Source organism: Ceratosolen solmsi, unplaced genomic scaffold (genome assembly GCF_000503995.2).
Source record: "Ceratosolen solmsi marchali unplaced genomic scaffold, CerSol_1.0 scaffold10, whole genome shotgun sequence".
NCBI lineage: Eukaryota > Metazoa > Arthropoda > Insecta > Hymenoptera > Agaonidae > Ceratosolen > Ceratosolen solmsi.
The window spans coordinates 16,302,550-16,325,058 of NW_011948412.1; the positions used below are offsets into that span (position 1 = coordinate 16,302,550).

At 21.8% G+C, this 22,509-nt stretch overlaps 4 protein-coding genes across 4 annotated transcripts; 2 read left to right on the forward strand and 2 right to left on the reverse strand.

Annotated features, from left to right (window-relative positions):
* The first annotated feature begins 745 nt into the window (after positions 1-745).
* LOC105360840 (torsin-1A-like) lies at positions 746-2,394 on the forward strand. Its single transcript, XM_011497843.1, has 3 exons — positions 746-846; positions 931-1,196; positions 1,771-2,394. The coding sequence occupies exons 1-3, from the start codon at positions 747-749 to the stop codon at positions 2,392-2,394; spliced, it is 990 nt and encodes a 329-aa protein (XP_011496145.1). The 5' UTR covers position 746.
* A 1,162-nt stretch (positions 2,395-3,556) lies between these two features.
* On the reverse strand, positions 3,557-10,382 carry LOC105365340 (multiple inositol polyphosphate phosphatase 1-like). The gene is made up of 7 exons (XM_011503480.1): positions 10,271-10,382; positions 9,584-9,657; positions 7,768-7,887; positions 6,246-6,393; positions 5,437-5,647; positions 5,070-5,276; positions 3,557-3,784 (listed from the first exon to the last, which is right to left on the reverse strand). The coding sequence occupies exons 1-7, from the start codon at positions 10,380-10,382 to the stop codon at positions 3,610-3,612; spliced, it is 1,047 nt and encodes a 348-aa protein (XP_011501782.1). The 3' UTR covers positions 3,557-3,609.
* Positions 10,383-16,107: 5,725 nt separating this feature from the next.
* Smyd5 (SET and MYND domain containing, class 5) lies at positions 16,108-19,001 on the forward strand. Its single transcript, XM_011497854.1, has 5 exons — positions 16,108-16,285; positions 16,464-16,756; positions 16,866-17,181; positions 17,781-17,958; positions 18,632-19,001. The coding sequence occupies exons 1-5, from the start codon at positions 16,241-16,243 to the stop codon at positions 18,949-18,951; spliced, it is 1,152 nt and encodes a 383-aa protein (XP_011496156.1). The 5' UTR covers positions 16,108-16,240; the 3' UTR covers positions 18,952-19,001.
* A 1,106-nt stretch (positions 19,002-20,107) lies between these two features.
* Positions 20,108-22,275, reverse strand: LOC105365350 (uncharacterized). Its single transcript, XM_011503491.1, has 6 exons — positions 22,266-22,275; positions 21,808-21,992; positions 21,357-21,414; positions 20,793-21,249; positions 20,486-20,653; positions 20,108-20,345 (listed from the first exon to the last, which is right to left on the reverse strand). The coding sequence occupies exons 1-6, from the start codon at positions 22,273-22,275 to the stop codon at positions 20,201-20,203; spliced, it is 1,023 nt and encodes a 340-aa protein (XP_011501793.1). The 3' UTR covers positions 20,108-20,200.
* Positions 22,276-22,509: the final 234 nt, after the last annotated feature.

Sequence of the window (22,509 nt, forward strand, 5' to 3'; positions counted from 1 at the left end):
ATATATGTGTGTGTGTGTGTGTGTGTGTGTGTGTGTGTGTGTGTGTGTGTGTGTGTGTGTGTGTGTGGGTGGGTGGGTGGGTGTGCTTTTCGTTAAAATTCATGAAATATTAAAGAATGGTGTTGCACGGAAATAAATATCAATTTAGAAAACTGATAATCACATCTGCAGTACATTTTCATCAAAGTGCAGTCGATGAAATAGAGTTCTGTCAAAAGTTTATGTTTGAATTTATAGAAAGATATATTAAATATCTTTATAAATTATTAAATATAATAAAAACTCTTCAATGGATAATATAATCTTTAAAGTTATTTATTTCTACTCCATTATTAGAATTCTATTGTTAATATTAATGGCGCGCTTCGCAAATCAAATTATTTAAATTAAAGTGAAATATGACGTTGTGGTACTACGCATTGCGCATGGCTATTGTGTAGTAATACCTTTAATTTTGCAGGTTAGCATGTATTTTCAAATAATAGTAAAGATTTAATAGTAAGATATACGTGATATATTGAGTTTAAATATTTATAAAATATAAAGTGACGGAATATATAATTTAAGAAATGTTTGCTTATAAAATCTTCCCTTACGTTTTATGCTAGCATTAGAATAATTCTGTGATAAATATTTAATATAAATAATTCGAAATATAATTCACTACATTAAAAATGAAAAATTTTATATCCTTAGTTATTTTACTATTTCTTAGTGGCTTTGTACAATGTTCTGTTTTCGAAACTATGTCATCTTGGATTATTTCAACTAGTAAGAATGTATTAACATTGTATTGTAAGAAGTTTGAATGTTGCAATGATGAACAAATACCTTACAAGATAGATAGTAAGTTATACATATTAGTTTTTAAATTAATATCTTATTTTTGTAAATTATCTTTTTTAAAATAGAAAATATTATTTATTCTAGATTTTAAAGATCTGTTGTCTAAACGAGTGTGTGGGCAGCACATAGCAGTAGATATAATAGTAAATGCAATTATTAGTCATGTAAAAAATTCTAATCCTAAAAAGCCATTAGTTATGGGTTTTCATGGTCCAAATGGAAGTGGTAAAACCTATATTTCAAGATTAATCGCAGAAACACTTTATGAAAATGGAGAAAACAGTCGGTACTTCCATTTTTATTATGGACTACAACATTTTCCATTAATTGAAAAATTATCAGAATATCAGGTAAATTTGAAATATTGTATAGATTTAATTGGTATATAGACTATTTTAATATACTTTAATGCTACATTACTAATATATTTAAACACAATCTACAAGTATTTCATTTAAAAATTTCATGAAAAAATTTCATTTTTGTATTTTGATAATTTTAAATAAATTATAAATCATATATTATTTAAATGAAAAATATTATTTTTTATATTTTATTCTTTGAAAAAAAAATCATAAAATAGTGTTTTTTAAAGCTATATAAAATATGTTTTTAAGTGTTCAATGAATTATTGGAACAGAGATAAATTATTCTAAACAAATTAAAAAAATACAAATTATTGATATAACATTAAACATTTAGCACGTGAATTGTAAAATTAATATTCTAATGGAATAAAATTTACAAAAATTTACCAATGATGTAAAATGCTTAATCATTTAATAATTATATTTCTGAAAACTTATACTGATATATTTATTATAAATATTGATAAAAATATGATATACAAATAAAATGGTTAAAATACCAAAATTATGAAATATTTTAGTCATATGTTTTATTTAATGTCTTAGTATTTTTTAGGACAAATTGAGGACAGATATTGATACAGCTATTAAAAAGTGTGGAAAGTCATTATTTATATTTGATGGAGTTGATCAGATGCCTCCTGGATTATTAAACATACTAATGCCTTTTCTCGATTGTCCTCATTGTGATAAAGAGAAAACAGAAAAGAATAAAGCTATTTTTATATTTTTAACTAATGCAGGAAGTTTAATAATTCAAAACTCTCTGTTAGACAAACTATCACAAGGTATAGATCGAAAATCTACAACATTTCATGACTTTGAAAAATTAATAATATCAGAAATATTCACTCATGATGGTGGCTTGTTTAAAAGTTTAATGATTAAATCTGATGCCATTGATTTTTATGTGCCATTTTTACCACTAGAAAAAGAACATGTTGCTTACTGTATTAAAGAGGCTTTTAATGAATTAAATATATCCCCTATTAAAAAAATCCCCTATAAAAGTTTAGAAAACAAAGTTTTTAAAGAATTAAGATTTGGACCTGAACCAGACAATTTATTCTCCAGTAGTGGATGCAAAAGAGTTTCACAAATAACTGGAAGACTTATTACGAGTTATAACACAAACATAAATATTTCCAGTGAAATTGATTTTCATAAAAGTGAGTTGTAAATTAATGTAATATATTAAAAATTGTTAAGCTGTGTGTAAAATAAAATATACAAGAATGTTTATATTTAAATGTATGTTAGTTATTTTTAATATACAAACTGTAAATATAAAAAATATAAATTATTTCTTTATATTGAAAAAATTTATACATGGTAAAATACATCAATGAATTTTCTATTTTGTACAAACTGTTTTTCACTGTTATAAATCATTATTAATAATTTAAGTTTATAATACATTGAATTTTTATATTATATTACAAATAACAAATAATGTAATTTGTTAATGCAATGTAATTATATAATTGTATTAATAAAAATTGCGTGAATACAAATATCTTTTTTAAACTGAAAATGTATGTATATTAACATATATATAGTAAGTCTATTGTTATATAAAAATTTTTAATTTAGAAATACGTATATTTATAAAAAATATAAGTAACGCTACATATATACAAAACGTATATTTGTAAAAATATATTTTATTTTAATATAACGTTAATAAAACGAAATTTATTACATTCTATTAAAAATAAATATTCGAATTTTCTTATTGTTAATTCTAATAGAAAATATATCTCCTTGTAGTTATCATTCCTAGTAAATAATTCTGCAATGTTAAATAAAAAAATTCTTTTATAAGAAAATATAATGTGTCTTATTAAAACAAAATCCCTTTTGTACATTAGTAAGAAATAAATGCAATGTTTCTACGCAACAGTGTGTAAAATATAAAGTATATGCAAATAACAAATGTAGATATCGAGTAGATCTAGAATAATTCAATTAGTGATTTACGATTTAATACAGTTCTATTATAATTAAATATAATCCATTGTATCGAATTATATGTGAATAATAATGTTTTGTGTTACGTTCTAGTTTTCCGACATCATCTAGCTTATTCTTATGTTTTAAGCTTTTACATTAAATTAATAATATAAAATATTATATACACTGCGTGAGTCTTCTGTTTACCTTAATTCTGAATTTTCGATGAGTTATTTTATCATAAATTCTTTAATCGCTCATAGTTCATTTTGTTATATTTTGTTTTATGCAATATCGAATTTAGAAAAAGTAACGATATTTATTCATTTTTTAAATTAAGTTAAACCTGTATTTATAAATATAATATAAAATATAATTATAAGCGAGTATAAATAAAAAATGATTGATATTCCTTAATGAAAAAATTGTAGTCTAATATTCATTATTGATCTTGATCTTTCTTGTCACAAACATCAATCGTACAAGTATCTATATCCGATTGAAACTTTTTTTTCAATTCGTCCCAATCGCAAATTTGACCGTTGCAATAATGTACGTATAATGGTTTCTCGCATAAGTAAAATATCACTTTATTAGGTTTGTTTTCTCCTTCGCATCTAAAATAGTAAAGTTAGTTATAAAATATGTTAAGAAATTATTAAATTTGTTTGTAAATTATTTATTTTTTAATGCACTATTTCTATAAGAGGGCGCGACAACTTTATAAAAACATGCGCGCTAAAAGTTCATTGCTGGTAGAATTTTCAGTTTCAGAGAATTTTAAGAATTATATTTACAAGTTTATAGAGTAATGTTTCAAATACGATTTAGCCATACTAGTAGAAATCTTTATACTTTTAAGTATAGGAGAAGTAGAAGCTAACGTACTTAAAACCGTTTTATTTGCATTATTTTCAAATAAGTAATAATTAATAAATAAATAAACATTCTGAAAATCGGTGTTCTTTTGATTCATATTATTTAATTTGTTTAAAAAGCGGTCAAATAGCAGAAAAGTTATGATCGCAAGGAATATGAAAATCCGGAAAGAAAGGGAACCGAGGTAGTAAGCAAAATATTAGCAAGGTTTATAGCTTTACATTTACCCGAGCAAGAGATATTTTAAGGTTTTCTATTAGAATATTTAGGTTCATCTAATTAATGATCTATAATTTCCTTTTGACCACTAGTTAGTAATGAAAGATAAATAAATGGAAATCATGACTGAAAAATCGAATTCTTGTTCTACGAACGAAATTATTACGCTGCTTTCATATATTTGCTACTACGAACATTTAAAAGTATTGCAAATTTACAAAAAATTTATATATATTCCAAAATATGAATTGCATTGCAAGTTAATCTCAATATATATTATAAATATTTTGGAAGAAATCGGTTCTTTTAAGTACGCTTTCGAAACAAGAAGTATTTAATCAATTAAATGTACAAAAGCAATAAATGAATATTTTTCACTTTTAATTTAAGAAATCAGACATACATATTTTTAAGAACTGAACTCCGATAATCAATATTTAACATTTTAAAATACAAAGCAGTAGAAAATTGAACTATGAGAAAATAAAGCGAAAATTAGTGAAAAATTAGCCGTTTGTTTTGCGTAATTTATCTCTCTGTTACGAACCTTAAAAAATTATTATTCTTATGTTATTATTTAATTTTATATATTTAACCAATAAAATTGTTTGAATAATAGTTTTATTAAAAATTTCATTAAAAATTATTTCTAAACTGTTATTCTGAGGTGTTTATAGATATTTTAGACTGTGCATTAATATATGTGTCAATCTTTTAGTTATAAATATAATTAATAAAATTAGATATTGTAAAATATGTTATTAAATTATTAAAATGCTATTAACTTATAAAAATGTTATTAACTTATAAAAGACAGCCATGAGGTTCGCCGAGAATGGTGTCTGGAGTGAAGTGCGATATTTCCTATCAACAGTATGATAATTTGATGCATTAATTGGTACCTCGTCTGCATTGATTTTTAATGCCGCAAGAAGTATTTGAATGGATAGAGTGTGGCCAAAATAGAAGATACCTTTAGGCTGATCATGAAGAGTGTCATTTTCAACCTTCCTGAAATATCATGATTGGAATTGTGATCTAATGTGTAATTAATAAATGCAAAGGTAATTTGTATATAACAAATAATCAAATTTAAATCATATAAATCATATTATATCAATCATATCAATTATATAATAATAACGAATAATGAATAAGTCTATTCATTTACTCAAAGTGGTTGAACATATCGGAGACTGCGTGGCAACCAAGTTGACCACTAAGTTTTCGTCCTGGTCCAGAAATGTAATAATACGACAAATCTTCAATATATTCCATGAGCTTCATTTCTTCAAAAAGAAAGAGCATACACCAAATTGAAAGTTGATCTGGATTCCAAGCTACTTCGTAACGACATGTGGTATATATTGCGTAGATTTCATCTATTAAGTAACACTTATTTTAATTTATTTGTATATGTATAATTATTAATAAATTAATAATATATATTTTTATTGAATATAATTATTTATATTTATTATAAATATTGTGTATTAATTATAATTTGCATATCTACTTAAAAAGTTTTTATCACTCTAATTATGGAAAATACATAGCACTTTAAAATATAATATTCACAAAGCTATATGTAAATATTAATTTTGAATTAGATTTTACATGTAAAAATAAGTTTATAAGTAAAAATACTAATTAATAGAAATACTGTACATTTCAAAATTTGATAAAACTGATATTATTTAATTATAAATTTAAATTAAAAATTTTTAAATATGAAAGAGCCTAAAATAAAATCAATAAAACGAGAGGAAAGATTTTTAAAAGCTCATTCGACGACTTTTATGTATTTCTATAAGTCTAAATACATGATGTCGAAGAAAGATTAATATAATTAAAATAATTTTATTATTTAAAATCTTTTTAAAATTTACATTTTTAAATAATTTTAATTTGTGTACGGAATCATACAATCTCTGTTCTTTTATCAATAGATGTTAAATATTTATAAGTAACAGTACTTACTAAAATTTAGTGAACGTATAAAGCCAAGTCTGGATGATACATTCTTAATTAGTTGTTGAAATTCTGAGGTCATGATAAATTTATCGCTTTCATCATTGTAATGATTTGAATCATAATCGTTGTACCAATTAAAACAATTCTGATATGGCTATATATTAAAAGAAAAGAAAATTTTCAAACGTATATATTTATGTACACGCACACGCGCGCGCGCTCGTACACACACACACAAACAAACAAACACATACACATAATACAACTTAAACATTTGTTGTACAACATATATTTTCTAAACATCAAGAACCTTTATAATACTTAGTATATTTATTATTCATTTAGACAAATGACTTGAAAAAATAACAAAAAATAAAAAAAAAACAATTTAACTTGTTAGATTTTGATTGTGCTCTTTGATTATTTACATTTATTTTTTAAATTCCATGTATTTAAGTCATATTTTAAGGCTGATTATTTAAATGTACAACTATTATTTCTTTCATTTGTTATATGCTAATGTTTAACTTATTTATGTACATAAATATATAGTGTATAGTTACTCATAGCATAATAATAATGAGTAATAAAACAAAAAATAAATAAAATATATTAATATTAGTATATTAATATTTCTAAACAATTTAGAATTTCATAACATTCTGTTATACATTGAGAATATTAAAATAAACCATGAAAATAAAAAGAACAATATAAAATCATTTATTATATATATTTTTTAATTATGTAGTAATTATTATATAAAATAATTATATACTTTTTTCAAGAACTTTTTTCAAAATTTTTATTATCATAATCAGAACTAGTTTTTATTATAACTTATTTTCAAAGTTTCATTTCTCATACGGTGATATGTGAATTTCCTTGCTTAAAGATCGACTTATTTCTAAAACTTTTCTAAAAATTAATTAGAACTTTGAACCTTATATATTATTGAAAATATATAAGATTTTAGCTTATTATAACCAGAAATGAAAGAAATATTCGTATATATTGATTAATCTATAATTAATATAAAAGTAGACAAGTGAAATATATATTCACTTGTTGAAAGTAGTAATATAAAATTATTGTCAATGAAAATCAATTCATAAAAAAAATGTAAACAATCATTATCAAACGGTTATATTAATATAACATTATTATATTCATTAGATATATTATTTATGATATTGATTTATTTTCAATCAGATTATTATAATATTTACAATTCATATTATTGACGTTTACAATTAAATTTTTTATAATAATTTCATATTCTCAAATTGTTATATATATATATATATATATATATGTGTGTGTGTGTGTGTGTGTGTGTGTGTGTGTACGCGCGCGCACGCGTGCATGTGTGTTTTTATTCATATTTTCGTTAATTCGTTAAAAATTAATTTTATAATTAATTAAATTTTTTATTTAATAATTGTTTTCTTTTGGTTAATCGAATCTTTAAGTGACGTGTCCTATACATTCGAGATAAAAATATAAACCTGTTAATAAATATACATACCTCTATAATTCTCTCGGATTCAGGCGTTGCTACAGGTGTTATGAATCCTTTTTTTAAAAAAAGTCCCTCAGTAAAGGATATTAAAGTTTCATTAGTACGTGCAGTATTACTTGCTCTAAACTGTAAAATTATGTTATATTAATTAATTTATATTTATTAATTTTTTTCACTGTAACTCTTAACAAATATATACATTACTAAAAAAATGAAATTAATTTTTCTTTAGGAAATATTTATAATCAAATTATCGTATTATTTATTAAATAGTGGCTAATATTTTACTTTATTGCATTATTCGTTTCAAATATTAATATTTAAAGTATAATGATGATAGAAATTACATTTTTAGTTTGCTAAATAAAGATTAAGTAGAAAGCCGTGTTAAATACTGGCAATATTGTACACACAATAGTAAATTATATTGCCCACTGATATTTTATTGGCGTTGTTTATTAATTATGAATAACTTAACTAAGTAACATAAAACAATAAAGAGTTCTTAAATGACAAAGGAATTAATATTCCCTTACAAATATTATATCTCAATGAAGCTATAAGGAATATTTTTTATAATTTATTTATTTAATGATACGAGTCAAATTATAGTATAATATAGTTGTTTTCACTTCATTCTAAACTAGTGCTGAAGGAGCTAGAGAGCACGTGTTCAATTATATAACATACACATCTTAGTTCAGCAATAATTTTATATTAATTTTATCATGTATATAATTTAGCGTAGGGCTACAAGATTTTCTGTACAAGCAGTAGTGTAATTTAAGATTTAGAATATATTTAGAATTTAACAATTTTATTCTATCTTAGAGTATTATTGTAAAATTTATATGAGATTTTATCAAATGTTTTCTGAAAAATTACCTTTTAAGTATATAGAATATATATGCATATTGTAAATATAAATATAGTCACTATTGAAAAGTTACGTATTACAGAATAAATATTATTTTAATTTTATTAAATCAGAAATGCATTTTCGTAATTTTAAATTTAAAAAATAATATAATCACAAATTAAAATTAACAATAAAACTTCCAAAAAAATATATGTTAAATAGATATTAAATCGGATGTTTTTCTAAATTCCAGACAATTGACTATATGTTGTACGTGACTTTTTTGTTTTCCTAGTTAGTATAGAAATATTTTATGAATTCAAAAAATAATAAGAAATTGCCTTGCTTTAATGTATATGTATTTTTTAATATAATCTTATTTACACAATTTGGGTTTTAATTTAATTTATAGTTTATGTTTTGTTTTCTTAATTATTGCTCAATTGTCAATTATATTAGTTTCAACTTAGCGACAAATAATCCCAGTAAACCATTAGCACAGTAAATTCATATTTAATTAATAAATGTATAATAATAATTATTTGTCCATGGTACATAACTAGTTAATCCGATACTTACACTTTATATCGGTGCATAATAGCGTGATTAATAGTTTGATGACGTAAAATTTGTTCTATTATAAAATTTAATTAGATTCATTAGAATTCTTAATTTTAAAATAATATAACTTTTTAAATATCTAGTAATGGGGAAATATATTAACAAATATAATTGTAAAGTAACATACAAAATTTCATTTATCTTTTCGCCATTTATGTTATTTTTATTCTTTCGACTCTAATTTAAGTAATTAAGCAATATTTAGTATACATAATAATATAATAATTAGTTATTTAGTTAAGAGTTAACTTCAATTATATTAATAATTATTGTATATACAAATCATGTTGTTCTTCAATCACTTTTATAAATAATATTAAGTATATATAAGATTCTACATACCACATAAGAATTAGAATTAATATCATTAGGATTTTTTATAATAAGCTCTGGAAATGCCTGTTTTACGCGCTCTCCTATTTTAAAAATTATATTCTTTCCATTTATAGTTATACTTCTCGAAAATTTTTGATTTACATTTTTATTTAGTTGCCAATTTTTCAAATATTTTATTTTATCAGAGGATAGAGAACCACCTGATAAAAATACAGTAAAAATAAAATTACATGAATATTAAATATGATTATTAAATACTGTTTTTGTTTGTTTAAAATAAAAAATTACACTATTCGTACACAAATACAATTTGTTCAATCTGTCATACTGTTTTGAAATAGAAAATCTTTTATAAACAAATACATATCAAATATATTAATATAATGTAAATAATCGTAGTTAAAATATTATTAAGTTACTAGAATTGTTGATACTTAATTTTTATATATTTTAAGTAACGTACATAAATATTCATACTTTTTATTGAATTTATTAAAATTGCAGTTGAAGAATAGATAATTAAAATTTTAATCATTTAAAATAATAATAATAAGATAATATTACATCATATTATTAATTTAATTTTCAATACGTTGTCTGATAATATGATAAAATACATTTGACATTTTATATTATAGTAAAATGATTATTCTAATATTTCTTTATTTAAAAATTAACATATTATTAACTTACGATTTGCGATATGATTTTTCAATATTTGATCCCGAAATTTTGCTAAACCCAATAATATCGGAATTTCATTTTCTGACGCATAACGAGTTCCATGTCTCATCATCATCCACATTTTTACTGGTTTACAATCTGAAAGAACGTTCTTTATGTATATTAAGATATTAATAAATTTTTAAGAAATTTATGTTTGAAATTCATGTTCCATTGTTTCATACTTTGATATATTCTAAAACTTATTAATTTTTTTCTTTTATTGCATATATTCTATTTACAATTGCAATTCATTTGAATACCATATTATATCTAATAAAACACGGCTACATGAAATACCTAATATGCACATAATTACACATTTATATAACTATAAAATATAAAGATTATATTTGTATTTTACACTTACAGCCTCTGGCTTTCTATATTTACTTAATAACAACAAAAATTTTTATTTTATTGTACATCTAAACTATTTAGTTATCAAACTTACTTTGACAGTTTAGTGTACACGTTGAACATTTTCTAACTATTCTAAATTTTAAACAAAATTTGTTTAATTAAATGAATGCAAGCATTAAAAATGTTATTTCTTTACTTACTGAGATTTGGTCGTGTAATTTTACCGTGGACAAAATCATAGTTCGTCTTTGAACTAACGAGTGGATAAATGTTTATTTCAAAATAGTGTTTACCATTATATTTTAATAGTGGCAATCCAGTTATTGTTGAAAAAAACAACATAAACAAGGAATAATACATTTTTGTGTCCATTTATTTACCTATATTGTAAAAATAGTTTCCTTAATTGGAATAATTATATTCTAAATGAAAAAAAAATCAATTTTATACTTGATTTTAGTATTTTTTTATTATTTACGATATTATTAGAGCATTATTATGTTATTAATATCGTACATATTATACCTTATAATTTGTCAATATATAATTAAATCCTGAAATACTCGAAACATTCTATCGAATGAAAAAATATAATTTTTCCTAAATATTAAAATTCATAAAATTGTATATCATTTTATAAATTATATTAAAAAAAATAATAAAAAATATAATGGGTAATTATTTGAATGTTTAATATAATTATAGAAAAAAGTAATATAATATGTTAAAACAGAAAAATAAACTGAAATATATAAGTCTAACAATTAAATTAAAATGATTTTTCTTATATAATTATTTTAAATAGTAAATATTGAAAAGATTATATATATTAGGCTTAGTTTTTTTTAATAATCTAAAAGAAACTTACTTTGTGTTATATAATAATCACTGATCTATCTTTTTTACTTATAACAATTTAATATATATATTATAAAGTTGAAACCAGGAATGGAAGTAAAGCTTTAGCAAGGGGAAGTGTTTTAAGTACTATTATCAAAATGAGAATTCAATAAAACATATTACGAATTTAACTTTATATATTCTTTTCATAAAAATGATATAATTGAATAAAATATTACAGATACATTGTTAGGTACAATTTATACACTTAAAGCAAACTCAATAACTGTACACTTAATATTTTTTATTTCTAAATTGTTCTACCAAGCTATTTCAAGTGTGTTTTACTTTTATATATTCAACGTTTACTCAATATTTAAGGGTGATAATGTCAATAAATTATGTAACTTTTAATTAATTAATGAAAATACTAAAGATTATGATATCACAGATAAGATTTGTATTCTGTGAAATATTTATTTTATTAATACCCAGTATTTTAGTACCGAATTTTAAAAATATGTACCTAATAAGTCTATATTTATTATAAATGCGACATAATCAGATAAAAATAGAAATTAAAATTTATATTAATTCAATATTCTGTTAAAAAATTAAAATAATTAAAAATAATAATAAAATAAAAATTATAATTTTGGAGTAAATACGTATAAGAATAAATTGAATAATTAATTGATTTATGAGTATTTTCCTGGTTATATATTTTAAAATTCTGAAAATTTTTCTAAAGAATTTTTTGAATTTACAAATACTTTTTTAATAATGAAGCATTCAGGTAATATAAATTCCACAGCAAATAAAAAATTAGTTTATGTAAAAAAGCCTATACTAAATATATACTTAATGTAATAATTTGTAAGATCTATCTAAATTTTAAATGTATATATAATTAAGAATTGGTAATTATGACAAATTACAAACAATTTTATGATGATGTGTTATTTGAATGAAACAAGAAAAATCGAATAAATTTGTATAAATTCAATAGAATATTAGCCTAAGCATTAGAGGAAAATGTTGTAATGTCTAACAAAATTAATATAAATAGTCTTTGAGTTTATAAAAATGCTAAATAATATCTAAAAACTTTTAAAATAAAATTTTGAAAGATAATAGACAAAATATTCTACAAATAACTATATAAAAACAAAGGTGACAACTACGTTATTTGCTAATTATTAATTTTTAAAAATAATATTATTAGTATCGTAAAAGCGTTCAATTGTTATTTTTCAAGGAATATGATTGCTATAAAAATATAGTTCAATATCAATGAACCACTATCATTTTTTTACATTTTAATTGTAAAAAGTTTATGTATGGATTTTTACTAAATTTAATCTTCTTAAGTTCATGAAAAATATATTTTGAACAACTTTTTGTGACAATTTTCTAATTTTATCCACTCCTTTAAAATAATATTAGTTATAGCAGTCTAAGAATAAAATACATTGATTTTTTATTGCTAAAAATGGTATTTTTCAAAAATCAATATTTTTGTCAGAATAATTTTTTTTTAATTATCGTTAATTTTTAATTATCATTAATTTTTAATTATCCAATATGATTACTAATATAGCAACCTGTTGTTTATATCATATAAATTCAACTTTAAAGCGGTGGGGGGAGAGGCAGTGATATTGACAGAACTACGAGCAATTGTTATCTATTCGCGGCACGCGACTTCAATTTTTAATATCTGCTTTTTCCATTACGTGGTTATTCGTCTGAATCCACATAAATGTGGTTACCATATTTTTACTTTTATTTGACTACTTTATTAACAAGAATTGCTTTTTATAAAAAATTGAATTAATTAATTCATTGATATTTTCGATAATATTTTCAAATGTTTCTAATTAATTTGGCGGATTAGTTCTTATTAAATATTTAAGTATTAAATATTTGCATATTAGAAATTTACTGTTTTATTATTTGATTCGGTATTGAGTAGTTGACAAGACTTAATAATATAATTGGTAATGTATAGATTTTAAATTATTTATTTTATATTGGAAATTAAATATTGTATGAAGAGCTTGTAATCTTTTTAAAAAATACTTAATTATCATTAAATATGTGTAGTACTTATATGTTAATAGAAATTATGAATTATATTACCTTTAAAATATGATTTCAATTATATATATATATATTTTTAATATAGAATAATATATCGGTTATATAAATTATCGGTTATTCAAAATTTATGGAATTATTTTTGTAAGTATTGAAAAGTATCAATACGATTTTTATTATAGACTATTTTATTAAATTTCCATACACTATTTACATATATTGTTTTATTTAAACACACAACATTAGAGTTTATCCATATTATAATTTTTTAAAAAAAGATTTATAAATTTATCGTTTTTAGTATTTTTCCAAGTATTACAAAATATAAACATGAAGTAATCTTTATTCATGTTAATAAAATCAATATGATTGTATAAGCAGTTAAATGTTTGTCTGATTACTGAATTTTATATTATTACTATCTTTTGCAAACAAATTTACTTTATAAAAATCGAATATCATTAAGAACTACTTTTCTTCCATGAATTGGAAAAAATTGTTTTTTTAATTTCATTTTTGTTTTTTTATTTTCTTACTCTTTTTTTATGTTTTCCTTTATATATATAATTGTCTTTATTGCAGGTTATTAAATCAGCAGAATGTTAGACACGTACAGCATATATAAATATACGGTATTAGGCTAACTTTAATAGGTACAAGATACGGTATTACGTTAATTAATTTTATTGCTTGTATTTAAATTAAATTATAGAAGAAAAATTTTAATTATATCATTTAAAATTATATTATAAATTTGAAAATAATTTGATTTCTATAATGAAATTGATTTGTATTCTATTATATATTTATAATCTGGTAATCCAATTATAATTTATAATTTTAATTCTCCTCATTTATATTAATTATTTTTAATATTATTTATAATATTGTTAATTGTTGACTAAAATTGGTTTGTTACTACTACTAATCTTATTTTCTAAACACTATTTTATAACAATATTTTATATATATGTATATATAAATAACATAAAGTTATATACTAATATTTTTAGTTTTCACTAATATATATATATATAATAAATTAAATAAAAAAATGTATTAACATTTACATTTATAAATTTCATTTTTTCATATTTAAAACTAATTAAGTAATCACGCGAAGTATTTAGTTTTACATCTTATAATACTGTTAAATATTTTTAAACTAAAATTCATTAATTAATAAGAAAAGAAAGTTTGTCTTTTGTACATTCATATAATCAAAGTTTGAGATGCACTCTATTTATAAATAAAATTCACTTAAAAATAGCAGCTTGTAATAATGTAAAGTGATCTAAGATCATTATTATATTTGAAATAACTACTGTAGAAATTTATTACGTTTTGTACAATATTCTTGTTACAAGGTATATATTATACTTATGCAAACAATTTATATTCTAAATTATATTTATAAGTTCCATTATAATTAGTACATTGTAATTATTAATCAATTATAATTATAATTCCATTAGGATATCAGCACAATTTTTATTTGCATTTAAAAATGATACAAACTTTTATGTTTATTTAATGATTTTCATGAGTTTCTAGTGCATAATTTTTATGCACATAATAATGATTGTATTCAGTGTTTATTACGTACATAACTATTTTTTAGCTATAAAAAAAGAAGTAAATGTAACGAATTTTTATTTACTAGATATTAATAATCTTGAGTTATAACAACGAATCGACTCTAGAGCTCAACAAGTGGATTATATTTTTATGATTTTGAAGATTTAACATTTGAAAAAAATAATGTTTTTCATTGTATTGTTTGTATTTGAATGATTATGTACTCTTTTAATCTTACAGTATCAGACAATTTTTTTTTAATCTTCTGTATTACTTTAAATAATAAAAGCATTTATACATATATATAAAATTTAATAATAAGCCTGAAGGAATATAAAGAATTATAATGCACTTTAAATAGTTGTATTTTTGAAAATTAGAAATATTGATAAAATCAATATCGCTATTATTTCTTTATACATTATTAATTATATACATATTAAAAGATATGTAATGTAGTGTCCGTATATAGGATGAGATTTTTTTTACATCAAAGTAAAGTTCAACAACAATTGTGAAGCAAAAGCATAATATAAGGGAATTGAAGCGGATACATTTTAATATATTAATTAGTCATCAGAATGTAATATCATCAAACTGACAAAAGTTGAATGGATCATTTTAAAAGATTATCCAAAAGTACCAAAAATTTGTGGTTGCGTATTAATTGGATTAATTTTTGATTTATTAAATAATACTTATTACAATAACTTTTTTTTAATGTTTTGAAACATGTCATATGTGTATGCTAATTAACTAAATATCTTAATATATATAAAATATAAAAAAAATATAGTACACTATATTTTTGTCATGTGTATACTATTATATTTATTTTATGAATTATATTTTGTGCTAGGTAATGTCGCAATTACTAATTTTTCATGCCTGGAAATAATTAAATGATTCCTTAGTGCGCATGTGTGCGTAATTGTGGTTCAATGATCTTACTCAACTCGGAACTAAACTTTATCAAATACGAGGAGTTCGTACACGTGTTTTGCAGGTTAATTTTGATTTTCAGACGGTGATCGATTTATCGATTTAGTATTATTAATTATGGATTCCAGTGGGTATGAAATAAGAATTGCTAGTGAGGAAAAGGTATACTATGAATTTAAATGCAATTTTCAATTCTTTTAAATTTGTCTACTTCAATAGAATAAAAAATATCAGTTTTTCATAAACATTATTAAATTAAATTATTATATATATATCCCGTAGTTGGAATATTTAATTATAAAAAAATATCTACATAGAAATTGTTATTTACATTGTACAGGGCTATGGCTTGTTTGTAAGAAAAGCCTATAAAGAAGGAGATATAATTTTTGAAGAAAAGCCATTAGTTTGTTGTCAATTTGCATGGAATGCAAATTATAAATATTTAGCTTGCGATTATTGCTTGCGACCATTAGAAAGTGCAGAAGAAAATGCTCGTCGACTGACTGGTAAAAACGATCTCATCTTACCTTTTCCTGAATGCTGTGAAACAGAAAAGGATTTAATTACAGAATGTGAAGATTGTGGTACCAAGTTTTGTGGTATCGAGTGTCAAATGGATGCTTGGGATAGGTTAGAAAGTAGAAAATTTATACTAATTAATTTCGTTAAATTATAGTTTTATGAATCTTTAAACAAACGAAATACTATTAAACTGTGTAAGATTTCTATTTAATATTAGGTACCATAAAAGTCTATGCTTACAAACAAGGCAAATCAATGAACGTCATCCATTAATTCAACTACAAGAAACGTGGAAACAAATGCATTATCCACCCGAGACAGCAACTATAATGCTATTAGCTAGAATGGTTGCCATGGTTAATCAAGCATCGGAAAAACAGTCTATAATTTCAATTTTTTCAGAATTTTGCAATAGAACAACGAATGATACACAAGAAATCACTCACAATTTATTAGGTGAAAAATTTATTGGACAAATCGATGTTCTAAGACAAATGATGCAAAAAGCGTTAAACACTGAATCTGTACCAAAGGTTAATTAACTTTATATTGCTAAGATCATGGATGTTTTATTGAATTGACAACACACATTTATAAGCCTTATTTTATTGATGTTTGTGAAAACACTAATATTTGATGCAATACAGGAAAAATGATTTTTGAAAATGATTTTATTTTTTTAATTTCATATACAGATTTAAAATGATAAAAAATAATAAAAATTAAATAAAATATATTAGTATAATATGGACAAAATTAAATAGATTTAATCAACTTAAATATTCATGTTGATAGAATTTAAAATATTTAATTTTTTTACTCCTTTAATATATGTTAGCCAATAAAACATTAAAAATGTTATCTTTCATCATTATTTCTAAATGCATAGTATATGCTTGAAATAAAATTATAGTATGTAATATTAAAACAAGGATTATTTTTCTATAAAATATTTTACTTTTTAGCATATCAAATCTTTTAATAATATTCCAATTTTATGATGTTTTCGTATTTTCAAGAATCAATAAAATAGAGTTATATATATATGTGAGAATAACAGATCAATATTACATTTTTCCTTAGATTATAAAAAATTAAATTTTATAAACGAAATCTTTATTATATTGTTTAGTGGTTTACTCCAGATGGATTCCAAGGTTTATTAGCTCTTGTTGGTACAAATGGACAAGGTATTGGTACCAGTGCATTTAGTAGATGGGTTAAAAATGTTTCCGCCTTAGAATTACCAAATGATCAGAGAATCCAAGTGGATAAAAACATTGACCGAATTTATGATGAAATGGATGAAGGTAAATTTATGATGCAACAATTATTAATTTTCAATTAATTCTGCTGTCTGTGAAATATATCAAACAATATGGTTGTTAATTTAAATAATCAAGTCTATGCTTGAAGTTTAATAATGCAATTGCTCGGTTTAAGTTCAGTTCATTCATACAAATTCTGTATCGAAAGTTAGATTACTGTTAAAGTTTAGAATACATTTGAGATTCTTTTTTATGTTAAGTTTTATACAAATATTTTTTATAGTACTGAGATTCATAAAACAGATTTAGGGATCAGTTTTAAGATTTAAATTTCATTATTTTTATAAAAAGTTTGCAAGAAAAAATTTGAATATGTTTTATCATATTAAAACACTATTGTCTTAATATGTTTTACGTAAATAATTTATATGGAAAATGTATAAATAAGATACAATTATTGTCTAAATAACAATTTTTTTGAAGTTTTAGATAAAGGTGTTATTAAATTATTCAAATAGAACATTGAAAATATTTTTAACATTCAATTTTGAATATGTTCTTATATCTATATTTATATGCATATTTATTTATTTTATATAACATGTTTACATTGTATATATATATATATATATATATATATATCATTATGCACTTTTATCATTACAATATAAAATGAATATAATCGATAAACACATAAGAATCTTTTTATTATCAGTCGTTGGTACTTTCCTAAACTGTGAGGGCTCTGGTCTCTACATCACTCAATCTAAATTAAACCACAGTTGTGTACCAAATGCTACTGTTGAGTTTCCTTACTCAAACAATATATTAACAATACGAGCAGCACGCGATATCAAACCACAAGAAGAGATTTGTATAACTTATTTAGACGAATGCCAACTTGAACGAAGTCGTCATTCACGTCAAAAAGCTCTAAGTTCCCTTTACTTATTTTCTTGTAAGTGTGCCAAGTGTGAAGAGCAAGTGTGTGATCCAGATATTACGAGTGATGAGGATGACGATGAAGATATTTAAAAGAATTCAGTTACCTAACAGACGTATTATTATATCATTTTGTATTTCGATGAGTTATTTTGCTACCATTGAAATGGTATAAAGTAATTGGGATTGAGCTTTATCACTTTCTCTCTCTTTTAAGAATAAATAATTTTAATATATTAAAAGTTTTATACAAACTTCTACTTTTTACATAAAACAAGTTGAATTGATATGTTAATAAAATCCAACAGAGAAAACAAAGCAGTAATCAATTTAATATTTTAGAATATATATAATACTATATATACAGTTTAATAATTTTGATTTTATTTATATCAATAAGTATACAATGGTTAATAATCAAATACAACAATATCAATTAATATTACTCGTATTATAACTATATTAATGACAATTTTATTTTATTGTCAATAGAATTACAACTATAAAATAAAGTTCAAGCATTATTAATATTCATTTTCCTTTTACAACTGAATTATTTTAAAAAATTTTTAAAATAGAAAGATATAAAAATTCTAATATATATCACCATTTAATAGATTCTATACCATGTTAGAAAGAAATTGAATAATACTTTGTCATTAATTGAAAAGCCTTTGTGTATTTTATTTATAATTATTATCTGCAAATAGGACGTAACCAATATAAAAATATTGCAAAAAATTTTTTGGTTGTAAATCTTAATCGAAAATTAAGATTCATTGTATAGTTTAACTTTTATTAACAAATATTTTTTAATAAAAGATATAAATAAAACATAGAGTATTTTATTTTATATTAATTTATTATCTTATTACTGTCTGTAATATTGTCTCGAGTTATCATTTTTATCCATTGATATTTACAAAACTTGAGTAAAATAAATTTTATATTATCATTTTATATGTAGAAATTATTATTAAGATTTATTTATTATAAATTAAATTCTTTTTTATTACTGATATACACAAAGTTTTAATAATTCTATTTTACAAAAATTCAAAATATAATAAACAAATAAATTAAATTAATAAAAACGAATAAAAGCTTACGTCCTTTGTGAGAAACATAAATTCCAAATAATATAGACCCACTAATTGAAATCGCTAAAGTCTTAAATTATATACTTTAGTTGATTGTAAAATAGTTTAGTCAGAAATTTTTTACAGATTCATTCTTACGTCATAAAATATATACTAAAATTACATATTCTAGTAACATTAATTATAAATTAATTGACACTACAATAAATTTGTTCAATCTGTAACAAAATTTAGCTTTTTAGTCATTGTGAATTATCTTTTAGCATTACATCATTTCTTCCTAATGTAAGTATGTTTGCAGCATAACAAGGGAGAGGTAATGTAAGAATGCCTTGAGTTATTAAATGTTTTAGAAATTGTATGATATCTGAACTTCGAAATTCTATCCTAAATATACAATATATAAAAATTATTTTTAAAAATTGAAGTATTAATTAAATATTAATATTAATACATCGACCAGAGTGAAATTATTCTAATGAATTTTGAATCCACATTAAAAAGAATATATTTTAATTAAAACTTACGCAATAAAAATACTTTCATTTGGTAATTTTTCTACAGCATCTTTATGTTTCCATTTTTCATGTAAACTTTTAACTTTTAAAAATTCAAAAATTGGTGCACTATTCTTATAGCATTCTATAGCATATTCTTTTCGTTGTTTGTGACGAGTAAAGTCTAGACCAAGTGTTCTAAAATAATAATACATATAAATATAAATTATTGGAGCAATTTTTTTAATACTCCAAAATGAATTGTTTTTACTGCATAATGATTTTTAATTATGAAAGTTAATATGATAAATGTATAAATCGACTTTATTCAACTCACGTTAATGCTGGAGGAACTCGTTTGAATGGTAATGGTTGACACAACAATCTACCTTCCATTGTCGCAGCTTTTCTGGACAATAACATTTTTATTAATGAATGAATATCTTTGCCCATTAACTTAATTTTTTTACAATTCTGATAACCTAAAGACTCTGTTACTGCCATTAGGAATTCATTTGAAACTCCTTTCTTAGAACAGAAAAAGTAGTTTTCATTTATTAAGAAAGAGAAATATGTTGGTAGAGTTATTATTTTCTTTCTTCTGGATTCTTCTTTAATAGCCAAAAATGTCAGACCATTGTATTCTACAGCTTGTGCATTTACGTGAATCTTATGTGCTTTTAAGTTATATTTTATTTTATTTTCAATTTCTTTAAGTGTTATAGAATTAGAATCGTTATTACCGAGAAATTCATAACCATACCAAACTTTTCTATTGTAATGTCTACTCACATCTAGAAAGAAATATTGCTTTATGGATTAAAAAAGATCCATCGTATTATCATATTGCTTTCTATTAATAATACAATATAAAAAATTAATTTTAGAGTAGAAGTTTTACCTATTACTTGTAGAGTGGTCATACGATCTTTCAAGACATTGTTGACTAAATTTGCCTTCTATAAAATAAATAAAATAAATATTATACCATTATAATTTATTTGTATATGGAATTCTGAAAATAATATTGAAAGACTCAAGAAAATGTTGTTTCATTTTTTAAAAATTTAATTAAAAATATGTTCTTTTACATTATTTGGATGCTTCTTTAAGTTAACTAACAATAACAGTCAAATACTTATTTCGAGTCATATAAAAATTAAAAACAAATGCAAAGTGCACAGTGCAATTACATTATATATAAATGATATTTAGTTAAATAAAATCTTCAAGATATATTCTAAGATATATATCAAGAAATACAATAATGTAATATTGTATTTTAATTTTAAAAATATTTAAAAAATATAAATAAGATTATAATAAATTATTATAAAAGAACTATTTGTTACACTTATAAAGATATCTATAATCTGAATTGCATGTCCTGTTGTAAAACTTTCATGATTTTCTACAAGTTTAGATTTTATTTTATCCCATTTAAATTCAGGAAATACTGGTAACACAGCTGACTCCAATTCTTCAAATTTAAATCTTTTTATCACTTTACCAATTTCTTGCTTTATATTTAATTGTTCTGCAAAGGAATTGTTAAATTGTAATTATTTATTTATAAAGGAATTTTATGGACAACAATTATAAAACTATAAATTACATTAAATTCTGTATTTTGTATTTCGAGTCAGTTCTTGTTTGAATAAGCATCATTATATATAATATAATTATAAATTAATACTCAAATACAAATCATCTATTTCATCAAATTTAAAAATACAATCAATAACGTCGTCTAATTTATAAAAATTTAATGAAAATTTTCGATTGAATAAATAATTAGAACTTAACTTACTACTTGTCATTGTGTCCTTCAGTAACAATTGTTTATCTAATATAAGTATAAATTGTCGAAAAGTATCAAAATCTGCTTTTTAAAGAAATCCTAGTAAAACATTTGAATATGACAACAAACATGGTATGGTAGTCAAAATGTATAACGATGCATCGTATCACATCATTATAGATTATTTTGAGGTTAGCTTGTACATTTGAAAATATAACAAATGGGAAAATAGAAATCTATGAAATTACAATTG

Bases quoted from the DNA above. Each gene is read 5' to 3' on its own strand.
- LOC105360840 (XM_011497843.1), top strand. From the start codon at position 747: ATGTCATCTTGGATTATTTCAACTAGTAAGAATGTATTAACATTGTAT. The intron at 847-930 runs GTAAGTTATACA...TATTTATTCTAG, and splicing joins AATACCTTACAAGATAGATA to ATTTTAAAGATCTGTTGTCT. The intron at 1,197-1,770 runs GTAAATTTGAAA...AGTATTTTTTAG, and splicing joins AAAAATTATCAGAATATCAG to GACAAATTGAGGACAGATAT.
- LOC105365340 (XM_011503480.1), bottom strand. From the start codon at position 10,382: ATGTGGATGATGATGAGACATGGAACTCGTTATGCGTCAGAAAATGAA. The intron at 9,658-10,270 runs GTAAGTTAATAA...TTTTTAAAATAG, and splicing joins GAAAAATCATATCGCAAATC to GAGAGCGCGTAAAACAGGCA. The intron at 6,394-7,767 runs GTATGTATATTT...TTTAATATATAG, and splicing joins AATCCGAGAGAATTATAGAG to CCATATCAGAATTGTTTTAA.
- Smyd5 (XM_011497854.1), top strand. From the start codon at position 16,241: ATGGATTCCAGTGGGTATGAAATAAGAATTGCTAGTGAGGAAAAG. The intron at 16,757-16,865 runs GTTAGAAAGTAG...ATTTAATATTAG, and splicing joins CAAATGGATGCTTGGGATAG to GTACCATAAAAGTCTATGCT. The intron at 17,959-18,631 runs GTAAATTTATGA...TTTTATTATCAG, and splicing joins TTATGATGAAATGGATGAAG to TCGTTGGTACTTTCCTAAAC.
- LOC105365350 (XM_011503491.1), bottom strand. The intron at 21,250-21,356 runs GTAAAACTTCTA...ATTTCTTTCTAG, and splicing joins GACCACTCTACAAGTAATAG to ATGTGAGTAGACATTACAAT. The intron at 20,346-20,485 runs GTAAGTTTTAAT...TTGTATATTTAG, and splicing joins AATGAAAGTATTTTTATTGC to GATAGAATTTCGAAGTTCAG.